General features: G+C 40.7%; 1 protein-coding gene across 2 annotated transcripts; it reads left to right on the forward strand.

Moving 5' to 3' along the window:
* Positions 1 to 701: 701 nt before the first annotated feature.
* LOC124054541 (synaptopodin-2) lies at positions 702 to 22168 on the forward strand. 2 transcript variants are annotated; one of them, XM_046380686.1, is made up of 5 exons: positions 703 to 953; positions 7754 to 7905; positions 9117 to 9910; positions 11503 to 14426; positions 18383 to 22168. In XM_046380686.1, the coding sequence occupies exons 1-5, from the start codon at positions 846 to 848 to the stop codon at positions 18974 to 18976; spliced, it is 4572 nt and encodes a 1523-aa protein (XP_046236642.1). In that variant the 5' UTR covers positions 703 to 845; the 3' UTR covers positions 18977 to 22168. The 2 variants fall into 2 exon arrangements, with proteins under 2 accessions (XP_046236641.1, XP_046236642.1); XM_046380685.1 differs by lacking the exon at positions 18383 to 22168 and having other exon boundaries at positions 702 to 953; positions 11503 to 16479.
* Positions 22169 to 22238: the final 70 nt, after the last annotated feature.

The raw sequence follows: 22238 nt of genomic DNA on the forward strand, positions 1-22238 counted from the left end.
TCACTACCCGAAAACTGAGAATCTAAGAAGTTCATAGGCCAGTGGAATATAACATATGGAGGACAACAGAAGAAGAGCTCGATAATTCACTGATTAGACAAATAATTGAAAGTTATATGGCCACAAAAACTTTATAGTCTGAGATGAACAGGGATGTGTAATACTCCAGAGAGACAGGACATAGTTCCTGAAAATTTGGGGCTCTTATGCAAGTAATTTGGACTACATTCTACATTTACAAATAAATCAGTAGACTTATTTTTGGAATCCATTATAATCTACACTCAGTGGTCTTTGCAGTCTTTAAAACGGCATTAAATCATCCTGTAGTGAAAGGTAGTTTAGTTATTGAACATTTCAGTAAATCAATTCAGAAATTTATTTGGTGAGCTAGTCAAGCAAACATTCCTTTCTTGCAGCTGCAAGAGGGGGTCGGGGGAAAGGGGGTTGTCACACAATCAGTTGTGCATTAATACACTAAAAGATTGTCATGTTGCTGAGATAATCTAAAAAAAAAAAATATCTATCATGGTTTGCTTTTGGGGGCATGTTTAAAAGTACCAGTCGTTTTTCTAGTTTTACAAGATGCTGTAGCTTTCGAGATGTTGGACAGAGTGTAAAATAGCCCAAGACGTTACTATGACAATTAGCACCAGTTGCATGTCACGCCTGCAGGCGGGTCCGTGCGCTGTGACGTCTCCCGAGCGGGCTGGACTCGGGGAGAGACTCGGATGATGGGGATTATACAGCGCTGCGGTGGAGGAGGTTTTTTGCAAAGTGCTGTTGGTCCGCCTGACAGCTCGATGATTGCGCTGTGGAGGTTTGGCTGAGGAGCTGAGCGCAGCATGGGCACCGGGGATTACATCTGCGTGACGCTGCGTGGTGGTGCGCCCTGGGGATTCACCCTGCGAGAGGCTGAGGGGGACACCTACAGACCCTTCTTAGTCTGCCAGGTATCTTTCTGTCTGTGTGCTAGGTGTTAATTTTAGATATAACAGGATTATTCTATTTTCTTGCTACAGATTAGATAAACAGCCCAGTGAACGTTGTGGAGTTCTTAGAAATTGCCAAGTTTGGATAACAAGTAACATCTGTGTGGTATCAGTTCATATTTAGATTTTCTGAGTGATTCAAAAAATGGAAAAGGAAATATTGAAACGTTAAGCAAAATTTTTTTTCAGGGCAGTGCGCGTCGCTGCATTTTTGTGCGCGTTGGCCGTGTTTTGGTGCGAGATTCCTCGGGACCCTTATATGGTCAAGGCCAAGAGAGAGTGTGAAGCTGAAGGCAGTGTGATCTGTTATCACTCACAGAGACTTCAGCGAGCAAGCAAAGCATTAGTCACACGGGTCACCAACCTGGAGAGGGATATAACAGATATCACTTCTAAAGAACATTCACAGAAGTGATAAAGAGGAGGCAAATTGTGAGTTTGACTACATAACATTTGTTTAGCCTGACTGTGTGGTAATAAACCTTGCAGTTAGTGTTAGTGTGAAGCTGCTTTTCTCCTGATGCTCTGCAGGCATTCCTTTACATATTGCAAAGACATGACCTTCGGGGCAGCACTGATGAATAATATTGTTCATGGACTTAGGCTGCGTGTCACATCTTTATAATTTTACCCATCTCTCTCACCTTGTTATGTAGGAGATTTGCAACTGACTACAATTTAAAATACAAATTAAGCTATTTTTTAGTTCTAAGTAGTCGGCTGCGATGACACGATCACACCGTGACTTTGCTGTTCTGACACACACTGCTGGTTCATCTTTTCTTTCTGAAGCGCACATATTCACTCTTATTATTCAGTCTCCAACGACTTATCTCCTTTTACAACAATACATTACATGTTACATAAATTTTAGGAGCAATAGCACCAAATAGTGTGGAGACCATTGCATCGAAGCTGTGTTCGACTTTTACAGTTCACGACCATTTGTGTAAGTGTATGGCTCATAAAATAAACTCCTCGTGGATCAAGTTACATTCAGAAGTTATACTGCTGGTTGGTTCTCGTAAACACGCTCTAGTCGGACTCATCTTCTGAGGCACAGAGTTGGTCTTGAAAATGTAAAATGCTGGAATAAAGATGTCACATTAATGCAGAAACCACGGGCAGCTGTGATTTAAACGTGCGCAGAGAGAGGTAAAGCCAGGTGCCTTAAGTTTGAAGAGCTGCTGACAGTCTATATAAGGTATAGTGATGCATGTTCAGTGCTCAAGCTGCACAGATCCCTCATCAACTTGTCCTCCGTGTAGTGAACATGTAAATGTTTAAGCTGCATTCCCGCGACATCAAAAGCTCCACCAGATGAAAGCCCCCCGAGACCATCGGTACATCATTTTAATGAAGGATGCTTAACTCATCTCAAACAATAGAAGCCACAGTTCTAAAGTTCAGTTGTGACATTTATTGTGATTTTTGGATGAATATACAAATTATTTCCACATTTGCTGGCATGAAATAGTCTCCTCTAACTGAGCACCTCTATTGAGGCCTCAGTTTAGAATAACCAAAGATTAAATGATAATAATAACTTATCATTGATGTGAGTGGCTTATATCAGAATAACAGCATATAATGGAGTATTAGTATTATACACCCTTATGCTGTAGGTCTCCATAAGTTGCATGAAAATATGTCAACAAAAGGAAATAAAGACAAAGTCACAAACACAGGTTACAGACAGCTTCAAGGTTTAATCAAAGTTTTTAACTAATCTCCATGGGTTCACAGAAACCTTCCAAACATGTTAAATTTCATTTACACAAAACCCCCGCAAAGTCTTGTACACTGTATGGGAATAATATTGTGCATAAAGCCAACATAAGTGTTACAAAATGCCAAAAATGAGCAGCAACAGTGAGATTTAGTAAGCAAAACCAATGCCCCCTGCCTCTCCTGCTTGTCTCAGTTCCAAGTCCTCATGCGTTCTGTAAAATTCTCCTAACTTACTGCATTGTTTAAGCATTGGCCTCTTATGGTGAAGGAACTACATTTGATGCATACGAATCAGACTAAGACATTTCTGGGTTTTAGTCCACCTCATCTGGAAGTTATAACTCTGAACATGCCTCCAAACTCTTCTTGTAGGAAAGACAGAGAGCCAAGTCTGTTATTTAAAAGTCCAAAAAAAGCAAACATACCAAGATCATGACAAATACTCTTAAAGCAGAAAGTGTGTTTTGCTTTAAAGCTTCTGTTGAATGTAGTAGAAACTGTGTTTTGTTTCTTGAAAGAAAGTGATTGTTCAGTGTACTGACAGGCAGTACAGTGGAAGGGCACGGGCCATCCACTCTTAAAAGGTTCTTTCCATATAAGGGAGGGCAGTATCTTTTTTTCTTTCTTTTTTTTTTTTGGAGTCCTGGCCTGAGTACAAAGTTGATGAGGTCACTGTATTTTTAAAGCCACAGAAACTGCATAATAGAAAATAATTTTGATTCCATCAACTCACATTTAGAAAAACATACAACAATTTGTGACAGTCTGAGTGTAATGGTTGTTTTTAGCCAAAAAGACTCAGATATTTCCAAAAAAAAAAAAAAAAAAGCATTCTGAAATTCTGCCAACCTGAACTGCAGACATGTTGGCCTGCTAATTACTAAAGTATGCCATCTTGGTATGTGGAATGTCAACACACATCAGATTCAACATGCATCAGCTCAGTTATGGAGAATGACAAAAAAAATGTAATTATCTCTGTCTCTGTCTCTATCATCTGTAATTAGAATGTAAGTCTGAGACTTTTCAGAGTGTAAGAAGAAGTTCTCCACATTCTCTTAAATTATACTCAGAACAGCTCTTCTTCGCCTGGGTTGTCCGGCTCCTTACGGAGCACAGAAGGCTCCTGTTGCAGACTCTCCTAATAGTACACCATAGGAACCTTATTAAGCTGCCAAGCAATCAGCAAAAATGTGGTTGCTGCAATCATTCAGTGCTGTTTTTCCCAGGGTAAACAAAGCGCTTCACTGCTCCTTCTATTACTGGAGTTTTTTGGCTTTGTGTTTCGCAGCAAAACATCTACATTCTCATCCTGGGAGAAAGCAGTGACCTTGTGGTGACTGTGCAAAAAATTTTCCTCTCTAAAAAAAAAACATAAAGTCCAAATGCTCTAGTTTTATTTTTTGATGACATAGTTATGAGTTTAAGTGTTTCTGGCTGTGATTATGCTTTGTCAGTGTAATCTCAAAGTTAGGCCTCGTTTGACTCACATCATCTTTCTCACACGTTTCAACATGTCAAAGTCACGTGATGGTTTTGTGACATTTGAAGAAGAATTGAAAATATGATGAAATATGATGAAAAAAAAGATGTCACTGTCCCATAGTTTAGTTTCTCCAGTCAACTTTCTTGTGATTAACTTTGTGTTCTGTTTATTTTCAATATTTTTCAGCAATACTACATTCTTTTCATAGTATATTCGTGTTACAGAGCCATAAAGGAACTGTTAATCCATCAGTTTTAAAAATTAAAACACTGAAAAGAAACACTGTAAAATACACCAGTATTGTTAACATAATATCTATGTAGAAACCATCTACTAAAAAGATGATCAAATTATTTATTTATTTATTTAAATTAGAAAAAGGAATGTTTGAACAAAGTTATCTTAACTCAAATCAGAGTAAATCAGGAAACCCAGAACTCCAGTATAAACACCCTCATACATTCCAGTAACTTGGAAACTGTTCATGGTGTGGGGGGGATGCATGTTTGTCTTTATGATTTGTTTTCTTACTTTTTGTGTCTTGAAGCAGTATTTAAATTATTTGCATTAGTGGTATTAATGTTTGTGTTCACCCACCAGGCAGTGCAGATATGAGCAAGTAGCTGAATCTGGCACAGCCACACATCACCTCTCTTTGTATGAAAATGTTTTTTGTTCACAGTCCCAGACAAATAAATGTGCTAAACAAAGAAATATAATAAAATATAATAATAAATCTGATAAACTAATACATTCTCTGGACCTTGAAACCGTTCAACTCCTCTCCTCTAAGACAAAAGAGAACAGATAAGTGACTAAAGACATTAAAGTTAACTATCCTTTCACACTGTGTGAGGGCTACCTGTAAGGCAGCTGGAAGATATTTTCCTGAAATGTAAAATCATAATTGCTTAAAGCTGTGAAGGGCAGGAACTGCCGGGAGCCATATGAACACATTATGTCTTGTGTTTCCTGCGATTTTCTGTTGCGTCTAAGTCTATTAAAGAGATAATCTGAAAATGGGCACTCTAATATAACCTGAGCATATAATGTCGTCTAATTGTAGCCCCATATGCTGATCGTAGTAAAGTCCGATGATCAAGGCCCATGTGTGTTTTTGGAAAGCACTTTCTTGGCCTCTCAGACACATACAGAAGCACTTATTTGTTGTCCTTTTCTGTGCAGTCGCGAGCCTCTGATTTTCTCCTTCCAAGCAGCATATAAAGAAAAACAAACAAGATTGAGTCACTAGGTGGTATCTGCCTCCTTTGAACATCGCCTGCTGTCTGTGTATCTTTGCAGTGCGAGGAGAGACAACGACAAATGTTTCCCCTCCTTTTTTGGAGCAGGAGTGGTTGCTGTCGCGTTCTGGACAAACCATCCTCCCTGCAGTGAGGAGGGAGTCCCAATAGACAGACACACAGGCTGCCTTATAGGGCCTGTTTGCACACTGTTTAACTCTTAAAAACTTCAAGGGGCTATATCTGAATGTTACCAGCTCTATAAAGTAAGTCATAAAATATTTTTGCATATATGGCAAAGTAGGCTCATGTTATTGCTGGGGATGTTGCTTATGTTAGACTCAGGCTAATGTTTTCAAGGTTCTGTTGTGTTTAAGGATGGGGTTTTATATAGAAAATCACACACCCCTCATTTGATAGACAAAATATTATTTTTAACTGCAGGCTTTCCCCATGGTGATGTTATGTTGATACAGGGATTCTCCTCTTCTTTCATCAGCAGTGAAAGATGTATGGGTTTGCACCGCCACCTAGTGACAAGTTTGTTTTACTGCAAGCATCTTGATGCACCATTGTAGTGGTGCAACAAGAGTTTTTTTTGTGCTACGATTCTAATATGTTCCAGTCTAATTTCATTTGATTGGTTAGAGAGTTTTTAGATATTCATCAGTGAACTAGAAAAGTAAAGAACAATTGTTTGGTGTGTTGTTCCCATGTATTCAATATTTTACATTTTTTCCGGTTTTTAAACCCATTGTTTATGACTTTAGCAGGCACCAATTCAGTAAGGCATGAAGCAACATCAAGAAAAAGAAAAAGAAAACAGATTACCACAGCTCTGAGTTCTCAGCTCCTCGTTGTTCCACAATTCATGTGGCTTCTTCTTCTTGCCAGGAAGGTTATTTTAGGCAACAGCAACTTTAATATAAGTAACCTATAAATCAGCTTGAAGAGAATGCTGCCAGGACATGATCGCAGGGTTATTTGCTCATTTTCAGTGTCTTCAAGGGTTAACCTGTATTGACTCTGATGTATCACAAACATTAGTGTGTAATTCTGTAAATTGATCATTTAGAGGAATTAGCTCAGACAGAGATGCATGAACTCATGAGCATTATCTTTTTCAGTATTTTAGTATTATTTTTCTGGCATCTTGTCTTGTTAGCTGACAGACAATAAACATGAGGAAGAGAAAGGGAGAGAGGGATTAAATTAGGGATTAAATTAAACTTGACATGTAGCATTCACCAGTATTGGTACATTTTTAAGTGGTTACCAATCTCAGGACATAATCAAGCCAACAAACTGTCTTTCCATATTTCCTGAGAGTATATCCTCTGACTTTATGGTCCTGAAGTAATCATTTATCCCCATAGCTGTATATAAGTGGTCTTTTGTGCAAAATCTATGGGACATTTCTCCTTATTAAATCCTCTTATTAATGAACCATTTTATCAGCCCCCAAGAACCAATTACAAGGGAACAAAACCATCAGTCATTGGTTTTACTGTGTAAAGAGGTGCCCTTTAAATGGATCTGCACAGAGTCGGTCTACAGCAGTAATATGCAGCTGCATGGTAAGAACCCAAGGTAGACCAATATCAGTTACAGGGTAATGGGAATTGTACAAACTGTTGTTTGACTGATTGATCATATACTTTTAGAGTTCATTTCCAAATGTTTTGAATGAATTTGGGGGAAAGGCTACTACCTCAACATCCATGTCCTCTCAAATATCCAGCATCCAATCTGCAAAGATGTTTTCATTTAATTAACATGGGATGTATTTTCCTTCATGGGAAATCATTGCCCTCTATGGACATTATCCTCTACTCCCTGCTTCATCTTAACACGTGAGAAAGGGGATAGCAATCGCAGGAGGCCTCATTTTATCTCTACAGTTCCTTATCATTGGACTTAGCTTAGTCGTAAATATAAACCATGGTTTAGTTGCACTAAACCAATTTTCTGTTTTGCTTATGTTATTACTTGCAGGCTGAATTGTGTTTATTCTTTACTAAGAGCACTTTATGCCCAAAAACAGAGTGATAAAATACTATTGTCCTCATGCTTTCCCAGATAAAAATGGATTTCTGACATTGACCTGGGGGAGAGGTTTCTGAATTATGACCTTATTAGTGACTGGCAGTATCTCAGAGATTTTTATTTAGACTTTTGTTCGTAGGGAAACTGTCATTAGTTGGTTGCATGTCAAGGTTATAAGGCAGTTCTCCAACTGATCTTCATCTGAGGGGTTACATTTGTGTTTTGGGGGTCACTTATTAAGATTCTGTCTTCCACAGGTAGTAGAAGGCGGTCGTGCCTTCCTGGCTGGAGTGCAGGAAGGAGATGAGGTGGTGTCACTCAACGGAGAGCCATGTGCTGATCTCACTCTTTTACGAGCCTTGGCGCTCATCGACACGTCGATAGACTGTCTGCAGCTGCTTGTCAAAAGGTAGTGCCACATACCACCTTTTAAAGTAAAGATACCTAAAGAGAATCTGTGAATTGCAGGAAACACAACACCTTAGCATTTGAAAATGTATGTACACTCACTAACCCTTCAATATCATTGCATATGACAAGGGAGCCATGCAGTACTGCAGGTCCTTGGTGTTCACAACAGCAGCACAACATGATTATTGCACCACTGCATTAGCATTTAGATAGCATGTTGTTTTATGACCTGTGGCCTTTTGCATTGTTCAGTAAACCACTGACTGTCATATGTGCATTCATGTCTGTGAGTGTATTATTGACTTTATGTGTGTCAGCCATGCTGACCTTCCAGCTGGCTTGGCCAGTGTGTTAAAGATTTGTGTGTCTTGACTGACGTGCAGCTGCTCAGCCATTACTCAGTGGGTATTGCAGTATGTTTATCATGGTGTCATGTCCTTAAATGTTGGTGCATGGGCCTTAATGTGCCCACATTTAAACTGCAGAAGGATATATAGGTGTTTTAATGTGTCTATAATAGCAGTACTTGTACAAACAACAGTATTGGATGAGTATTTGGATTGTTTTTATGACTGTATGACAAAAGAATCATGTCTCTGTAGACTTGGAGAGCAGAGGAACACAGCCTGTGGCTATCAAAATGTATGAAATCACTCAATTATGTTGGGACTCGTCACTGAGGTCCAATTGGCTTTAATTTAATAATTCCAGTAGGAGATGATGACATTCTGTGATGCTATTCGTTGCTGACCTTGAAAGTGGAAATTGGGCAGAGCAATGTTGAAGTGTGATTATTTTCCTCTTCAGTGACCTGAACCTTTCATTTAACTTGATTCATGAAGATTAATCTACTTGATTACAATGACAACTTGAGCACTGGGACACACTTTGACATAGTCAACAATCAAATGGATCCATTGCTCAGTGGTGATGTATTGCTCATTCAAATGGTATTTAATTTAATGAGCAAAAACAAGGATTTGTGCGACAATCATATTGGTTTTTTTTTGTTTGTTTTTTTTTAACATGGAAGTAAAACTAGAAAGAAACATTTGCACAGGCCCAAAAACCCAGTGCCCACTGTAAAGAATTAATCACGTAACAGGTGTTGTTGCTTCTTCCTGATATTAATAACCAAAAGTGGTTATTGACCAAAAATATTTGCACCTCTCATTCATTCCTTTTCTCCTCTCTCCTCTCCTCTGAAAGATACTGCACAATCCCCCGAGAAGAGTATGAATCACACGAGACACATTTTGGTCAAAGGGACTCTTCTGGTGCATCCGTAGAGAGCACCACACTCCACATCTTCTCCCCAAATCACAAGTCCCAAAGCCCAAGGGAACTCTACATATCTGAGTCCCGGGATGAGGCCTACCATGGGAAGTTGCACAGTGACACATCGTTTCCCAGGGAACCGGGGTTGCTGTGCACCGAACTACAGGTTCCCTCGTCTGGTGATCGGAAAGGCCAGGAACCAGTTTTGAAGGAAGCTGATGAAGAATTACAGCGGTGTTTCTCCCCTGGGGACATGGTCGAGCTCCAGGTGTCCCTGTCTGAGCAAACGCTGGATGATGTGGGCTGCACATCTCTTGGCAGTGCTCTTGGGATCCAGGGTGAACTCTCAAACAGAGAGGCCGTTGAAATGATGCGCACAATGACCACATCACACCCTGCGCCCTGCTCTGTCAGAGAGCCGCTCGGCCATCATGGAGTGGTGCTCAGCTCTCCTTCGATGCTGGGGCAGGTGGAGGTCATTTTGAAGCAGCCAGCAGCATCAGGAGCAGGGAGGAGCATCGTGAGTGTGGGTGGCCCTAGGATCAGTGGAAGTGTTGGATCCCAAAGCAAAGGAGAAGAGGAAGGAGGGGACAGTGAGGGAGATCCTGGATCTTTCACTGTCTCATTTGGAATTCCCTTGGAAGAGGGGACACCACCAGAAGAGCAGGACTCTGATTCTGAGGGGGATCAAGATAAACCCCACAAACATCGTGCAAGACACGCCAGTAAGTACCTTTGGTCCGTTTCATTTGCATTATGGAGTAATGTCCTGATGTGCATTTTCTTGGTGTATGTGGGTCTGTCCGTGTAATACAGATACAATACAGAGAATCTGCAAACTAATAGGTTCATACTAAATTGCATTTGTCAACAACATAAGTGCAGTCCAAAGCCTGATATCCAGTGTGTGTGTGTGCTCCTCAAAATAGTATGTGTCTGTCGCTGCAGTTGGAGGAGGGAGCTCATTCCTTCAAATGGAATCAGATACATCCGGGTCCAACCTGAGTAACAACAGAACCAAAGTGATTCTAAAGAGGCACAGTGCCAACAAGATGGCAACATATAAAGAATCAAAGATTCATTAAAAAAGATGTTGAATGGATTATATGTGCGAAGCTGTTACACTTTATTAAACATCTTAAACTATCCATTTGAAGCCATGTGATGATGAATGTGGCTACTGAAGCGTTCCTCCGAGCCATGTTGAAGACATAAATATAACACCAGCACGCTGATGATGCCTGCAGAAGTGGCTCTTTGACAGACACCAGCATGTGCTCCCCTAGCCTGTTACTCGATCCTTTCAAACTGGGTGCTTTAACTGAGCTAAAAAAGTGAGTCCATTGCTCACTCCCTCTGTCTCCTCCACCTTCAGGTTAGTCTTGCAGGAATATAAAAAAGTAAGCCAATGTATTATTTTGTTACTGCCTTGCACTGTCGCATGATTTGAGTGTGGGTTTGTCGTGCAATGTGTGTTACCTGATTGACCTCATAAGTATCAACAAATGTGATAGATTTAAAGGGAACAGAAGATTTTAAGTAGACAGCTTGTATAGTAAAGGACTGGTAAAGATGCTTTACTTCTGGTGGATTTAGCGCATGCAGGCTATCTTTAACTTTTCTATGGTTCATTGTCTGGAAAAACCTTAGGATATTAGACATGGGTCAGAGATTCCATAATTGCTTCATGAGTTAACATTTTATGCTTTACTGAATGAGCAAATTTAGAGTAATACAACTATAAATGAGGAAAAGTAGGTAGTTGTAGGTGAATAGTTATATGAAGTGTGGATTAAGAATAACTGGAATATAGTTTCTAGTTTCTCATGTGAAGGAATCAGTTAATAGTTTAGTTTTGTTGTGTGGTCAGATCAGTCCATATAGCATTAATTGCCTGTTAGTTGGTTGTCATTCCTAGTCTGCTTGTGTGCTCACTGAAAACATTATATGTATTTTTAATGCTTTTTTGCATAAGTTGTCGATGTACTGTTACATGCTGAAATGAATTGGTTCATACAGAGCTTAACTTTGTAAATTTGAAAGTTAATTTTGCCATATGTCACCATATTATTTGTCTGTGTTCTATTTTTACTCTTCATATGAGTGCGAACCCAAAATGGCGTATGATTAAATGCAGTTGTTTTTTTTTCCCAAAGCATAGTCTAAACTGATTAAATGATTAGATGTTGGTGTTGTTATTACATGTAATACCTATAAATTCAGGTGAAATCCATCCTAGAGTGGCACATCTTTTGATTCCTTTGTCTAGGACTCTTGATTTTAAACACTGAACTCTGTTTTTTCCTTCTCTATACAGGGCTCAGGCGTAGCGAGAGTCTGTCTGAGAAGCAGGTGAAGGAGGCCAAGTCCAAATGTAAACGTATTGCTCTCCTTCTTACGGCTGCTCCGCCCAACCCCAACAACAAGGGGTTGTTGATGTTTAAAAAACATCAACAGAGGGCCAAGAAATACACACTTGTGAGCTACGGCACAGGAGAAGACGAGCCAGAATACAGTGACGAAGAGGACGGGGAAAACGAAGACGACAAAGAAGAAACCCACACTGTTGAATTCACCCTTGTGGCTCCTCACAATTCTGACATAGATAAGCATTTCCTCACTAATGTCCATAGTGGCAAAGGTGTGCTGACTATCAACTGGGACAAGGGTCTTCTTGAGATTGAAAGGAACCTGAACAACCAAGCGGTAATGGAATGTTTGCCTGAAACCAAGGGCAAGGGTGCCCTGATGTTTGCCCAGCGGCGCCAAAGAATGGATGAGATTTCTGCTGAACACGAGGAACTTAGGCGCCAAGGAATGCCAGTGGAAGGAGCACAGGAGGTTGAGAAGATGGTAGAGCACTCCTACATGCAGTCCACAACAGAGGGCCATGCTTACATGGATGTAAATATACATCAACAAAATCAACAGCAACAACAGTACCAGCAATATCAGGAGCAGCAGTACTATGAGCAACAACAACAATACCAAAAACAGTATCAACAGCAGCAATATGAACAACAGCATTATCAGCAACAGCAAATGTATCAGCAGCAGCAGCAAGAATATCACCAAGAACAGCAAATGCAGCACTATTCTACAACCATCAATGGAACAGTCCAACATCAAACCAATGAAATGCAGAATTCTTTCAGCAATCGTATTGCAAAGCCTTTCTCAGTAGAAAACATGGTGGCTGCCCCTTATTCTCCTGCAGTGAGTGGGACCAATCAAGATTCTGTGGTCCAAGGAGAACAGATAGCTTCCCGTGATGAGCGCATTTCTACCCCTGCAATTAAAACTGGTATCTTGTTGGAAGCAAGGAAAAGAAACACTGGCAAGCCTATGTTTACTTTTAAGGAAGCACCAAAAGTATCACCGAACCCAGCATTGTTAAACCTTCTCAACAGGAGTGACAAGAAGATGGGTTTTGAGTCAGGACCTGAGGAAGACTACCTTAGCCTTGGGGCTGAGGCTTGTAATTTCCTCCAGTCTCCAGTTAAACACAAGACTCCTCCACCAGTGGCTCCAAAGCCTGTGATCAACCCAAACTCTCTTCCTTGGACTCCACAGATAGAAGTGACCAACCAGGACATGCCCCAGCAAGCTGAAAATAGTGTATCCACACCTGCTGTAGCCCCCACCACGGAGTCTACTCCTGCTCCAGAACTAGAGCCAAACCCTGCACCTGCCCCTGAGCCCTCTCCCTCTCCTGCCCTCCAGGAGGTTCCTGCCAGCACCACTGCAGTGGAACAGCACACATGGACGCTCCCAGAGCCTGAATCTCAACAACAGCCTCTGCAAGTAATAGCTCAGGAAGAATATGGCCACATGAATTCTACTTTGCAGCCTGAATCTGCTCCTGTGACTAGCTGGGCTGCAGCACCAGCACAGGCACAACAACAGCCGCCTACCAGTTCTTGGCATCCAACTCAAGTGCAGCCCCAGGAACCACCACCAAGTCAGTCCCCACCACAACCACCTTGGGTGACACGCCAAACTACTCAGACCCAAGTGCAGCCTCAAACCTCCACAAATACCTGGACCCCACAAAACCAGACATCCTGGAATCAGCCTCAAGAGCAAGTACAAGCCCAGACAAATGTTCAGCCCTCCTGGGCCCATCCTCAAGAGCAAACACAGTCTCAGCCATCTTGGGCACACTCTCATGAGCAGCCAAATCTGCAGCAAATGCAACCAACTTGGGGTCAACCTCAAGAACAACCAATGCAACAGCAGCCACAGGTCCCATGGACACAGTCATCACAAACACACACTCAGCATCAACCACCGTGGATGCAACAACCCCAGCAAAAATCACAAGTACAACCACCTTGGGTTCAGCAGGTTCAGCCAGAATCCCAGCAACAACCACCATGGGTTCAGCAACCACAGCATCAGGCGCCACAACAACCATGGCCACAGGCTCAAGCACCAGGTCAGCCTCAACCACCTTGGGTCTCAGCTCAGCTTCAGCAGCAACAGCAACCGCAACCTACAGTTAATGCATGGCCTCCATCGCAAACTCAAGCCCAAGTTCAGCCACCTTGGATCCAAGCAACCCAAGCACAACCTCCAGTGCAGCCCCAAGCCAATTTGAATCCATGGGCACCGGTACCTGCCCAGGCTCAGTCCCAACCATCATGGGCCCAGCACCCTTCTGAACATGGTCAGCCCCCCATGAGTTCTTGGGCCCAAGAGCAAAATCCGGCCCCATCTTCATCACCCTGGGCACAAGCAGTTCCAGCCCAGCCTCCAACACAGCCAAACTGGCAACAGATCACTTCAAAGACTTCACCACCTCCACCAATGAATGCGTGGCCTTCAGCTCAGTCAGAGCCTCAGAAACCTGTGAATGCATGGGCACCACAGTCACAGCAAACACCTATGAATGTCTCCACATCGTTGGTGAACACACGTCCCTCTCCAAAACCTTGGCATCCACAGCAAAATGCCTCACAAAACCGAACGCCTCCACCCCCACCACAGCGAATGCACTCATTTATAATTGGTCAAAGAGCTTCATCACCTGTCAACCCAATGGCCACTGTTTTAAATCCATCTCAAGGTTCAGCTCTTGAGATGCCAGCTGTTAGAGGGAAAGGAGCTGATATGTTTGCCAAGAGACAGTCTCGTATGGAGAAGTTTGTTGTGGACTCTGAGACAGTGGAAGCAAACAAGGCAAGCCGGTCAACATCACCAGCTGCTTCCTTACCGAATGAGTGGAAATACACACCCAATGTACGTGCTCCACCTCCAAGGGCATATAATCCTATTCAGTCCCCTTTTTATCCCCCAGCAGCAACAAAGCAGCCCCCTCCAAGTAGCCCCTCAACCAAAGCTAAGAAAAAAGGCAAGGAGAAGGAAACGCCTGCCCCTAAACCTCTCAATGTTGTAGATGTTATGAAGCATCAACCCTATCAGCTCAGTTCCTCACTCTTTATTTTCGGTCCAGCAGCAGAGGCTGAAAAGCCCCCTGTACCCGAACCTGACTGTTCACCTCCTAACCCTCCTGTCGAAAACCAACCAATTCAATATGAACAAATGGCCTCCATCCAGCAAGCTGGACCCTTTAATGCCCCGTACCCCCAACAATCCTATGGAATGCCCATGCAGCCGATGATGCATGATGGCCACTATCAGCAAAATCCAGCAAATGTTTATTCTCCTTCCAGCCCTTATCAACAACCTCCCAGTGGTCCATACCAGCAAGTATATAACCAACAGTATCAGCAACCCGTCCCACCTGCTTATCACCCCCAAGCTCCTCAGTCTCCAAACCCTCCTTACCAACAGGCACCACATGCTCCTTACCAACCAGCCAATAGCCCTCCCTATCTAGCAACGCCCTCAGTACTTTACCAGCCTCCCAATAACTATGTTGCTCCTAGTTTTCCTGTAGCAACAAGACCTGAATCTGTATCAGGTGGTAACACTGTAGCTGCACCTAAACCTAAATTTACAGCCAAAAAGAGTTCAGCTCAGGTGTGGAAACCAACAGCAGTTGATAAAGAGTGATTCTGGTAGATTCATGACATCTTAGTGTTGGTGCTTTTGGCGTCCATTGCCAAATGGGCTATTCTGAGAATATAAACATGTTTTTGCAATGACTATTATCACATTGACCTGTCATAGGACAGAGTTTGACGGTTTTCCAAGTTTTGAGAGATAATGTGAATGACATCACAAACAGATTAAAAACATAAAAATAAAAACAGGATTCAAGTGTGCTTTATAAAACAAAATTGAGGCAAACAGGTGTTTACAAAACCTGTGTATTTTGATAGAGAATTGTGCATATGGTTACTTTAGAAAGTCACTATATATCAATGTAATTTTAAGTGTAAGAATCTAAATTGTTGGGAACATGAGAATGTAGGGGAGCGTGATGCTCAGTAAGAATTGAAAGAAAGGAGTGAGAATAATGCAAACAGAAGTGAATGGTATATGATAGTGACAAGGGAATTGAATTTTGAAAAGGAGAAAATTGGGCAAAATGCTTTATCTTATTTGATAAGCACAAAGCAGCTAAACAGCTAAAATACAATTGGAATAAAAATAAAACAATTCAATAAATAAAGTAAAAATAAAGATAAAGTAGTGAGGGAGAGGGGTGGGGGTCTGTGGTGTGTAACGATACCAAGCAGAAGGCTAAATTTGCCATGTCGGTGATGTCATAAGCAGAGAGATTATGTAACGACTCTGTGGAGTTTCAAGTAAAGTCTGCAGAATATAGCAATGTTCTTCACAACGACGAGTAATACTGTCTTGTTTGAACTTCAAATGTTTTATTTCTAAACATTATTCCTCCGTGGCTTTCCCCAAGTGTCTTTTCTGTAGCACCTACTTAAGTGGGTTAATTTTATTTTAAGCTTTTTACCAGCTGTTGCATCATGTTAGGTACTATATTTAACTTGCCTCAGGGAGGGAGTGCTGAGGTCCAGAGATAGTAGGCTTAAATTTCTACTTAAGCCAGTGAAAGCTACTTTATTGCAGGCCCTCATAGTATTTTTTCTTGTAACAGAAAAATATATAGCATTGCCCACTCTACTAGTTTCATTCTTCCATGCATCTTCTCCTGCTTTTGTTTTATATGAATAGATGATAAATGATTAATGAAAGAAGATTTATTGAAAGGATAACCAGTCTGGTAATGTTCACAAATTTATTTTTGGTACAGGATTGCTTTTGTTCTTCATGTTCTTTTCTTTTTCGTTTTCCTTTCCGTGTCTCTCTTGATTGTGCACTTTCTGTATGATTCACTGCAGTGCCATTAAAATGTCTTCTGTGCTTATATGGCTTTCCTTTCTTTTGTCCTTTGAGCATGCTTTTTGTGTTTCTTTTAATTCTAGTCTTTTTTCATCTTGCTGAATTTCACCACTTCTCCATCTGTACTATAAATAATCACACCATTATTCTATATTTGTTCAAACAAAAAAATATAACTACAAATCAGTTTCTGTATCATTAAATTTGACCTGCATGTACACTTACTCACTCTCTGCAAAAGCAGTGGCCCAAAATGAATCAGTTTTCAGCAACAAAACAAAACAAAGTTTATATGATAATAAAGAGCTTGTTCACATCAGCCAGAAACACCTCATTATCCAAATCACCTATTTTTACAGCAATTGAAGTGCATGCTTGAGAAGCACATTCCTGCATAATAGCTACCTGACGATTTAGGAAGGGTATTATTAGAGTGGTGACTTCACTGGGTATAAGTAACCTCACTCTGGAGGTCAAGCAAGTGGGGCCCTATGCTTGTTGTGTCATGGATTTTCAGACAGGACAGTTATTTGTTGAGTGATAATTGGCACATTTTTGCAACTAGAGCTGTGGGAATTTGATTCCCGCTCAGTGTCTTAGACATGAGTCTTGATCTCAACTGTACTTGTTTTTCAGTGCACTTTGAAGAAAATTTTACATTTAGATGGTTGTGGTATTCAGACAAATCAATTTAAACATGCTATTTATGCAATAAAAGGGAATTTACCTGAGGTTCAGAAACCACATATTAATGGTCAAAGACTGCTAATACTGTTGGTTGGACAGATATTCTACATGTAGATCAGATTCTAGATTCAATTCTACTCTCAACTATAATATCTTAGGGTTGAGAACCCAAAGAAAACCTGACCATGGCCTTACGATAAACCTGTATAAATCATTTTGAGTACCTGTCTCAAAACAAAAGCCACGAGGACACAAACTTCTAAGTCCCAGCCCAGGCCCCATTTCTGTTAAATTATACAGAATGATGACCAAATAATAGACATAAGCAATACTAGGCAATTATTTATTCATCTAGGCGATCTCTTCAGGAGAGCGAAAATATGACCTCATATTGTTTGCTAATCTACTCATACATTCTTGTGTCTGGCGTAATCCAGGATAATGCTGCCACGGGCATTTTAGGCCTTACACATAACTGAGTCAGCAGAGAATTTACTCCCTCCTGTCTCATTCAGCTGCATTTTTCCTTTTTTGTGACTGCACACTCATGTATTCTGTTATTTAACTTTGCCACCCTTTACTGACTGCTGATCCTACACATCTTTCACCAGATGATGGCAGCACTGTCTTTTCTGCAGGTTTGCTATCTCCAGCAGAATGTACTGTCAGAGAATGAGCGGTACAGAGATGCTTTGACAACACATACAACCCTTGGCTGTCTAGACATCCTAATGTGGATTATAGTTCTGGGCATTTAACAGTTTCAACATTTCATTGCCAAACTTTGTTGTGTGTTGCTGCCCAAAAGAGCAGATCCAGTGACAACAAGCTAAATGTGGCTTTTCCTGTAAACCCAGTGCACTCTTCATAGCCAGTTGATCTAACAAATAATGGGGCAGGTCACTCTGTTTGGATAAATACAAAAGCTCTGGGTTGAGGAGGTTTACTGTGGAACGGACAATTAAGTCAGAATAATTTTACATTTTTTTTAGCTTTGAATGGTTATTTTGGTTTGGTTTGTTATGGTTTTCTGTATTTTCTGTACACACAAAGAATACAAACAATTTCCGATGTGAAATACAATGTTAGAGTATTACAACACTTGAAACACATGTGTTGACAAAGAGCTACTTTACCGTCCAAGTTTTTCTAAGCTGATTTGATTTGTCCAGCGGGCCAGTAAGCCAAACAAAAATGAACCCTTATTATAATAAACATGTCTGGTTATTTTTTTTTTACAGGCACTTGGCCGGAGCTACTCCCTTTCCCCACCAGCCAGAGTGCCATCCATAGGCCGGAAGTCAGCTTCTTCTTCCACCAAGCCTCCAGCTTGGGCCTCCACAACTCCCCCAGCAAGGCAGACATCCTGGCTGGAGCAGGGTCATAAACCCCTTACGCCCTGGGAGGCTGCCTCCCGGCATCCCCTTGGCCTGGTGGATGAAGCCTTCGCAGTGCAGGACCTCCAGCAAACCATTGCCTCGAACATCCGCTTGGCAGCCCAGCGCAAGGTGCTGCCCGATCCACCAGCAGAGTGGAAGGAAAGGGTTTCTTACCGAGCCCCGCAGAAAACAGGCAGCCACACTTGGAGCCAGAGCCAAAGCCGCTGTCAGAGTCGAGCTCCGCTGCCATCGTTTGTGTCCCCAACAAGGAGCACTGTTTCCACTCCTGCCAGTCAGGCTGGTTACAGGTCACTGCCCAGACAGTGGCAGCCTCAGAGGTCTGCAGCAGAATCACATCTGGGGACTTCAGTGTCCTACTCTGAGCATAAGTGGCCCTTGGGAAAACAAACTTACAAGTCTGTGTACACCAGCAACACTCGGAGCTGGAAGCGGTAGGATACAACTCAGTTTGTGTGATCTTAAATTAGTCATATCCCACTCCTTAATGACTTTATAACACATTCAAAAAAGCAGTCAGAGCATTTCCTTTTCATCAACATTTAAACAAACAATAATGTGGAGAGTAAAAAAGAGTGAGCTAATATTGAAGTGGACCCTTGGAAAGGTTGCTGAAGTTCTCCTGGTTTTGACATGCTTATATAATTTTTTGTAAATGCTTTATGCTTTTTGCTCTTAAATCTGTAGTGTGAAATATATTAGGTGAAATCTTTGCATGCAGTAATCAAATGTGAAAAGAGATTATTACATTCATAATGTATGGGAAAAAAAAATATTTCATTAATCTTTTAACTGACAACTTTCTAGCTTGGTTAATACACTGAAGTGGACCTGGAGATCATCATTTGAGGAGATGAGTATGTATTTTAGAATGTATATAATGAGTCAGTAGAAATAAGTGGGAAGATCTGAGTTATTGTAAAGTAATGGTATTTCTGGAGATAACTCTAGCTTGTGATACTTTCAGAACATTCAAAACATACAAAATAACTGTGCTGTCTTGAGAAAAGAGATATGTGAGGATACTAAGTTGTAGAAAGAAGCTGTGACCTACCCATCATACAGGAAGTTGCAAGTGATGATTGTCTCTTGAACTGTTGTGAGCTTGAGGACGGATATGCCGTTTGTGCTGGTTTATTCTTCTGCTGTGGATGTACTTATCTAGCATGCTGGTTCTTGCAGTGATTCTGCAATTGTTTTTGTCTGGTTTTGTTTGATTATCAATCCATGAAACTTGAGGATGGTATTTTCAGATGAGGAAAACATTTCACTGTCAGAATGCAATTAGTGATGCAGACAGAGAACCTGGGAAAAGGTTAGTGCTATAACTCAGCGTGATGTGGGCGGACGTGTTATTATGTAAGCTCTAATATGTGAGATTAATTCACTTATTTACTAGGTGCATTTTAATTAGCACATTAGCATGTGGCCATTAACTACTCAGTGAATGAGGGACGATGAGAAACAGAAAATCTGCATCTTTTCAAGCATTATAGCTTTGGAAAGACTTTTCTTTGGGAATCTGGAATGAACTGTAAGACTGACTTGAAGGATATTGAAGTTTTAGTTGGGAGGAAAAGTTGAACTGAGGAATGTTGATGAGCCCTACTTGTGAGGTTAGAAAAATATTGTTTTAGTTTGTGATAGGTTTAATGGCACTGGGAGAATTGCTTACAGTATGTAATGGTTTATAGCTTGCTTTTGATTTGGGAATTTGCTATAGACTTGTGATCATGTCCAACAATTAAAGCCAGGGTTGGTGTTTCTGCAGAGTGTATGTAATGTCCTAAAGTGATTCTCACCAAGCAGTCTCATAAACATAAATAAGATTTAGCACACAACATTGTGTTGTGTCTCAGCTGACCCACTGAGCATCCTGATGTATATATGCATATCCATGATAATTACACTGTATTGCTTAAATTCAAACAGCATTTATTCTGATCATAATACCAGTAATCAATTTCTGTTCCAAACTAAGTGAGATATGGATTCACATAAAGCATTTCACAAAATAAATGCAGCCAAATAGCACAATTTCCCATATTGCAGTGTGTTTGTGCTCTTTGCTCTCTATTCAAAGCATGAAATACTTTGCTCCGAGCCATTTGTTTGTTTGCTGTACTATCCCATCAAGCTTTTTGTATCGTGTTGTCTTTAATAGTCGCTCGCTCCATATCCATGGGAGGGGGTTGTGAGGGCTTGGTGGGGACTTGTTCCCATGGTGACCACTCGTTACATAATAATAGTGGATACCTAATGTAGCTGAACCATCAGAGAATGAGAGATAAGGACACAGAGGGAGATGATAAACAGAAATTATTTCCCAACCAATTCAGATTTTCGAAATGCTGCATGCCAAATGCTGTTAAAGGGTGGAGCTTGAATCAGAGTTTAAACAATCATAAAGCCTGACACACATAGCTTTAAAATATTTCATTTAATGGGTTCCTGGCATAGTTTTCTGTTTGTCAGACATTACAGTATAGTGCAGAACTTGCTTTTAACATCCAACCTTATGCTTTCCTGCCACACTTGGTGCTGCAAACTCAACCTGCCTCCCTTTATTTGTCTCTTTTACCAAGTGAAGGAATATATCGGAGGAAGATTAAATTTAGTAACGACAATTAAAACATAGTGATTGGATTGTAAGGGGGATTAAGCCTATTAGTTCTTGGTCCTTCCTATTTCACTCGATGGTGTTTAAAGACAATAGTATCAGATTAGTCTGTAGGCCCTCCGGGAGCCATGTTCAAGTGCCTGAGTATATTTATTGTTAGCTGTGCATTGCAATTCTGGAGCGCAAATAAAGAGAATTGCAGCTGACACTATTTTTGTGCTTAAAGCTTTGTCAGGGGTTTCCAAGAAGCTTATTTTTTTATCCCTTTGGTACTTTGTTACAACATTTTTGTATTTGTTGCACAGTTGAGCTTTGTATAGGTGACTTATGTAGACAATTGGTTCCCTACTAAGTGATGCATCAGGCTTCTTCATCAGCAAAACCCATCACGTTGCAAATGTCAGTTTCAACTTAGGGCTGCTTGGTTAAGTTTGCATTTGCACTACTGCCACTTGGATTGGCAGAACCATTTATCCACCACTTGTAGCTAACTATTTCAACCTTTTCTCCATTACTTTTAACTGTTTAACCATTTATCCAACACCTTTAGCAAATATTATAACTGTTCATCCATTACTTGTAGCTAAGTGTTTCTACCCTATTAAACACTGTTTATTACTTTTAGCTATTTCATGCATTTATTTAACATTTTAAGCAATTATTAAACTATTTAGCCATGACTTCTATCCACTTCTCCCTTTCACTTTGAATGATTTCGAGTCCTACTTTTAGCTAAGTGTTTATCTGTAATATCTAGCTGTTTTCAGTTATTTGTCTATTTCTTTTTGCTTCTGTCCACTCTTAAACTGTTTACTTATTAACTTTAGCTATCTGTTTCAACAGTACATCTATTAGGCTATTTTTAGTTGACTCTTATTACTAATCTGTTGCTTTTAGCTATTTTAGTCATTTCTCTTTAAATATTTCATTTATCTTGTATTATTTTTTGTTTCTTTGTTTCTTAATCACAAGATTGTTCAGGTCTTACAAATGTGAATATATATTTATGAGGTATATACATTTAGTCAAATTATTGTTTCCCCTGGTGTGAAATGACTGATCAACAAATTCTGAGCTACT

Source organism: Scatophagus argus, chromosome 23 (genome assembly GCF_020382885.2).
Source record: "Scatophagus argus isolate fScaArg1 chromosome 23, fScaArg1.pri, whole genome shotgun sequence".
NCBI lineage: Eukaryota > Metazoa > Chordata > Actinopteri > Scatophagidae > Scatophagus > Scatophagus argus.

Excerpts from the sequence above, each read along its gene's own strand:
- LOC124054541 (XM_046380685.1), top strand. The coding sequence starts at position 846 with ATGGGCACCGGGGATTACATCTGCGTGACGCTGCGTGGTGGTGCGCCC. Across the intron at positions 954-7,753 it reads GACCCTTCTTAGTCTGCCAG|GTAGTAGAAGGCGGTCGTGC; the intron begins GTATCTTTCTGT and ends TGTCTTCCACAG. Across the intron at positions 7,906-9,116 it reads CTGCAGCTGCTTGTCAAAAG|ATACTGCACAATCCCCCGAG; the intron begins GTAGTGCCACAT and ends CTCCTCTGAAAG.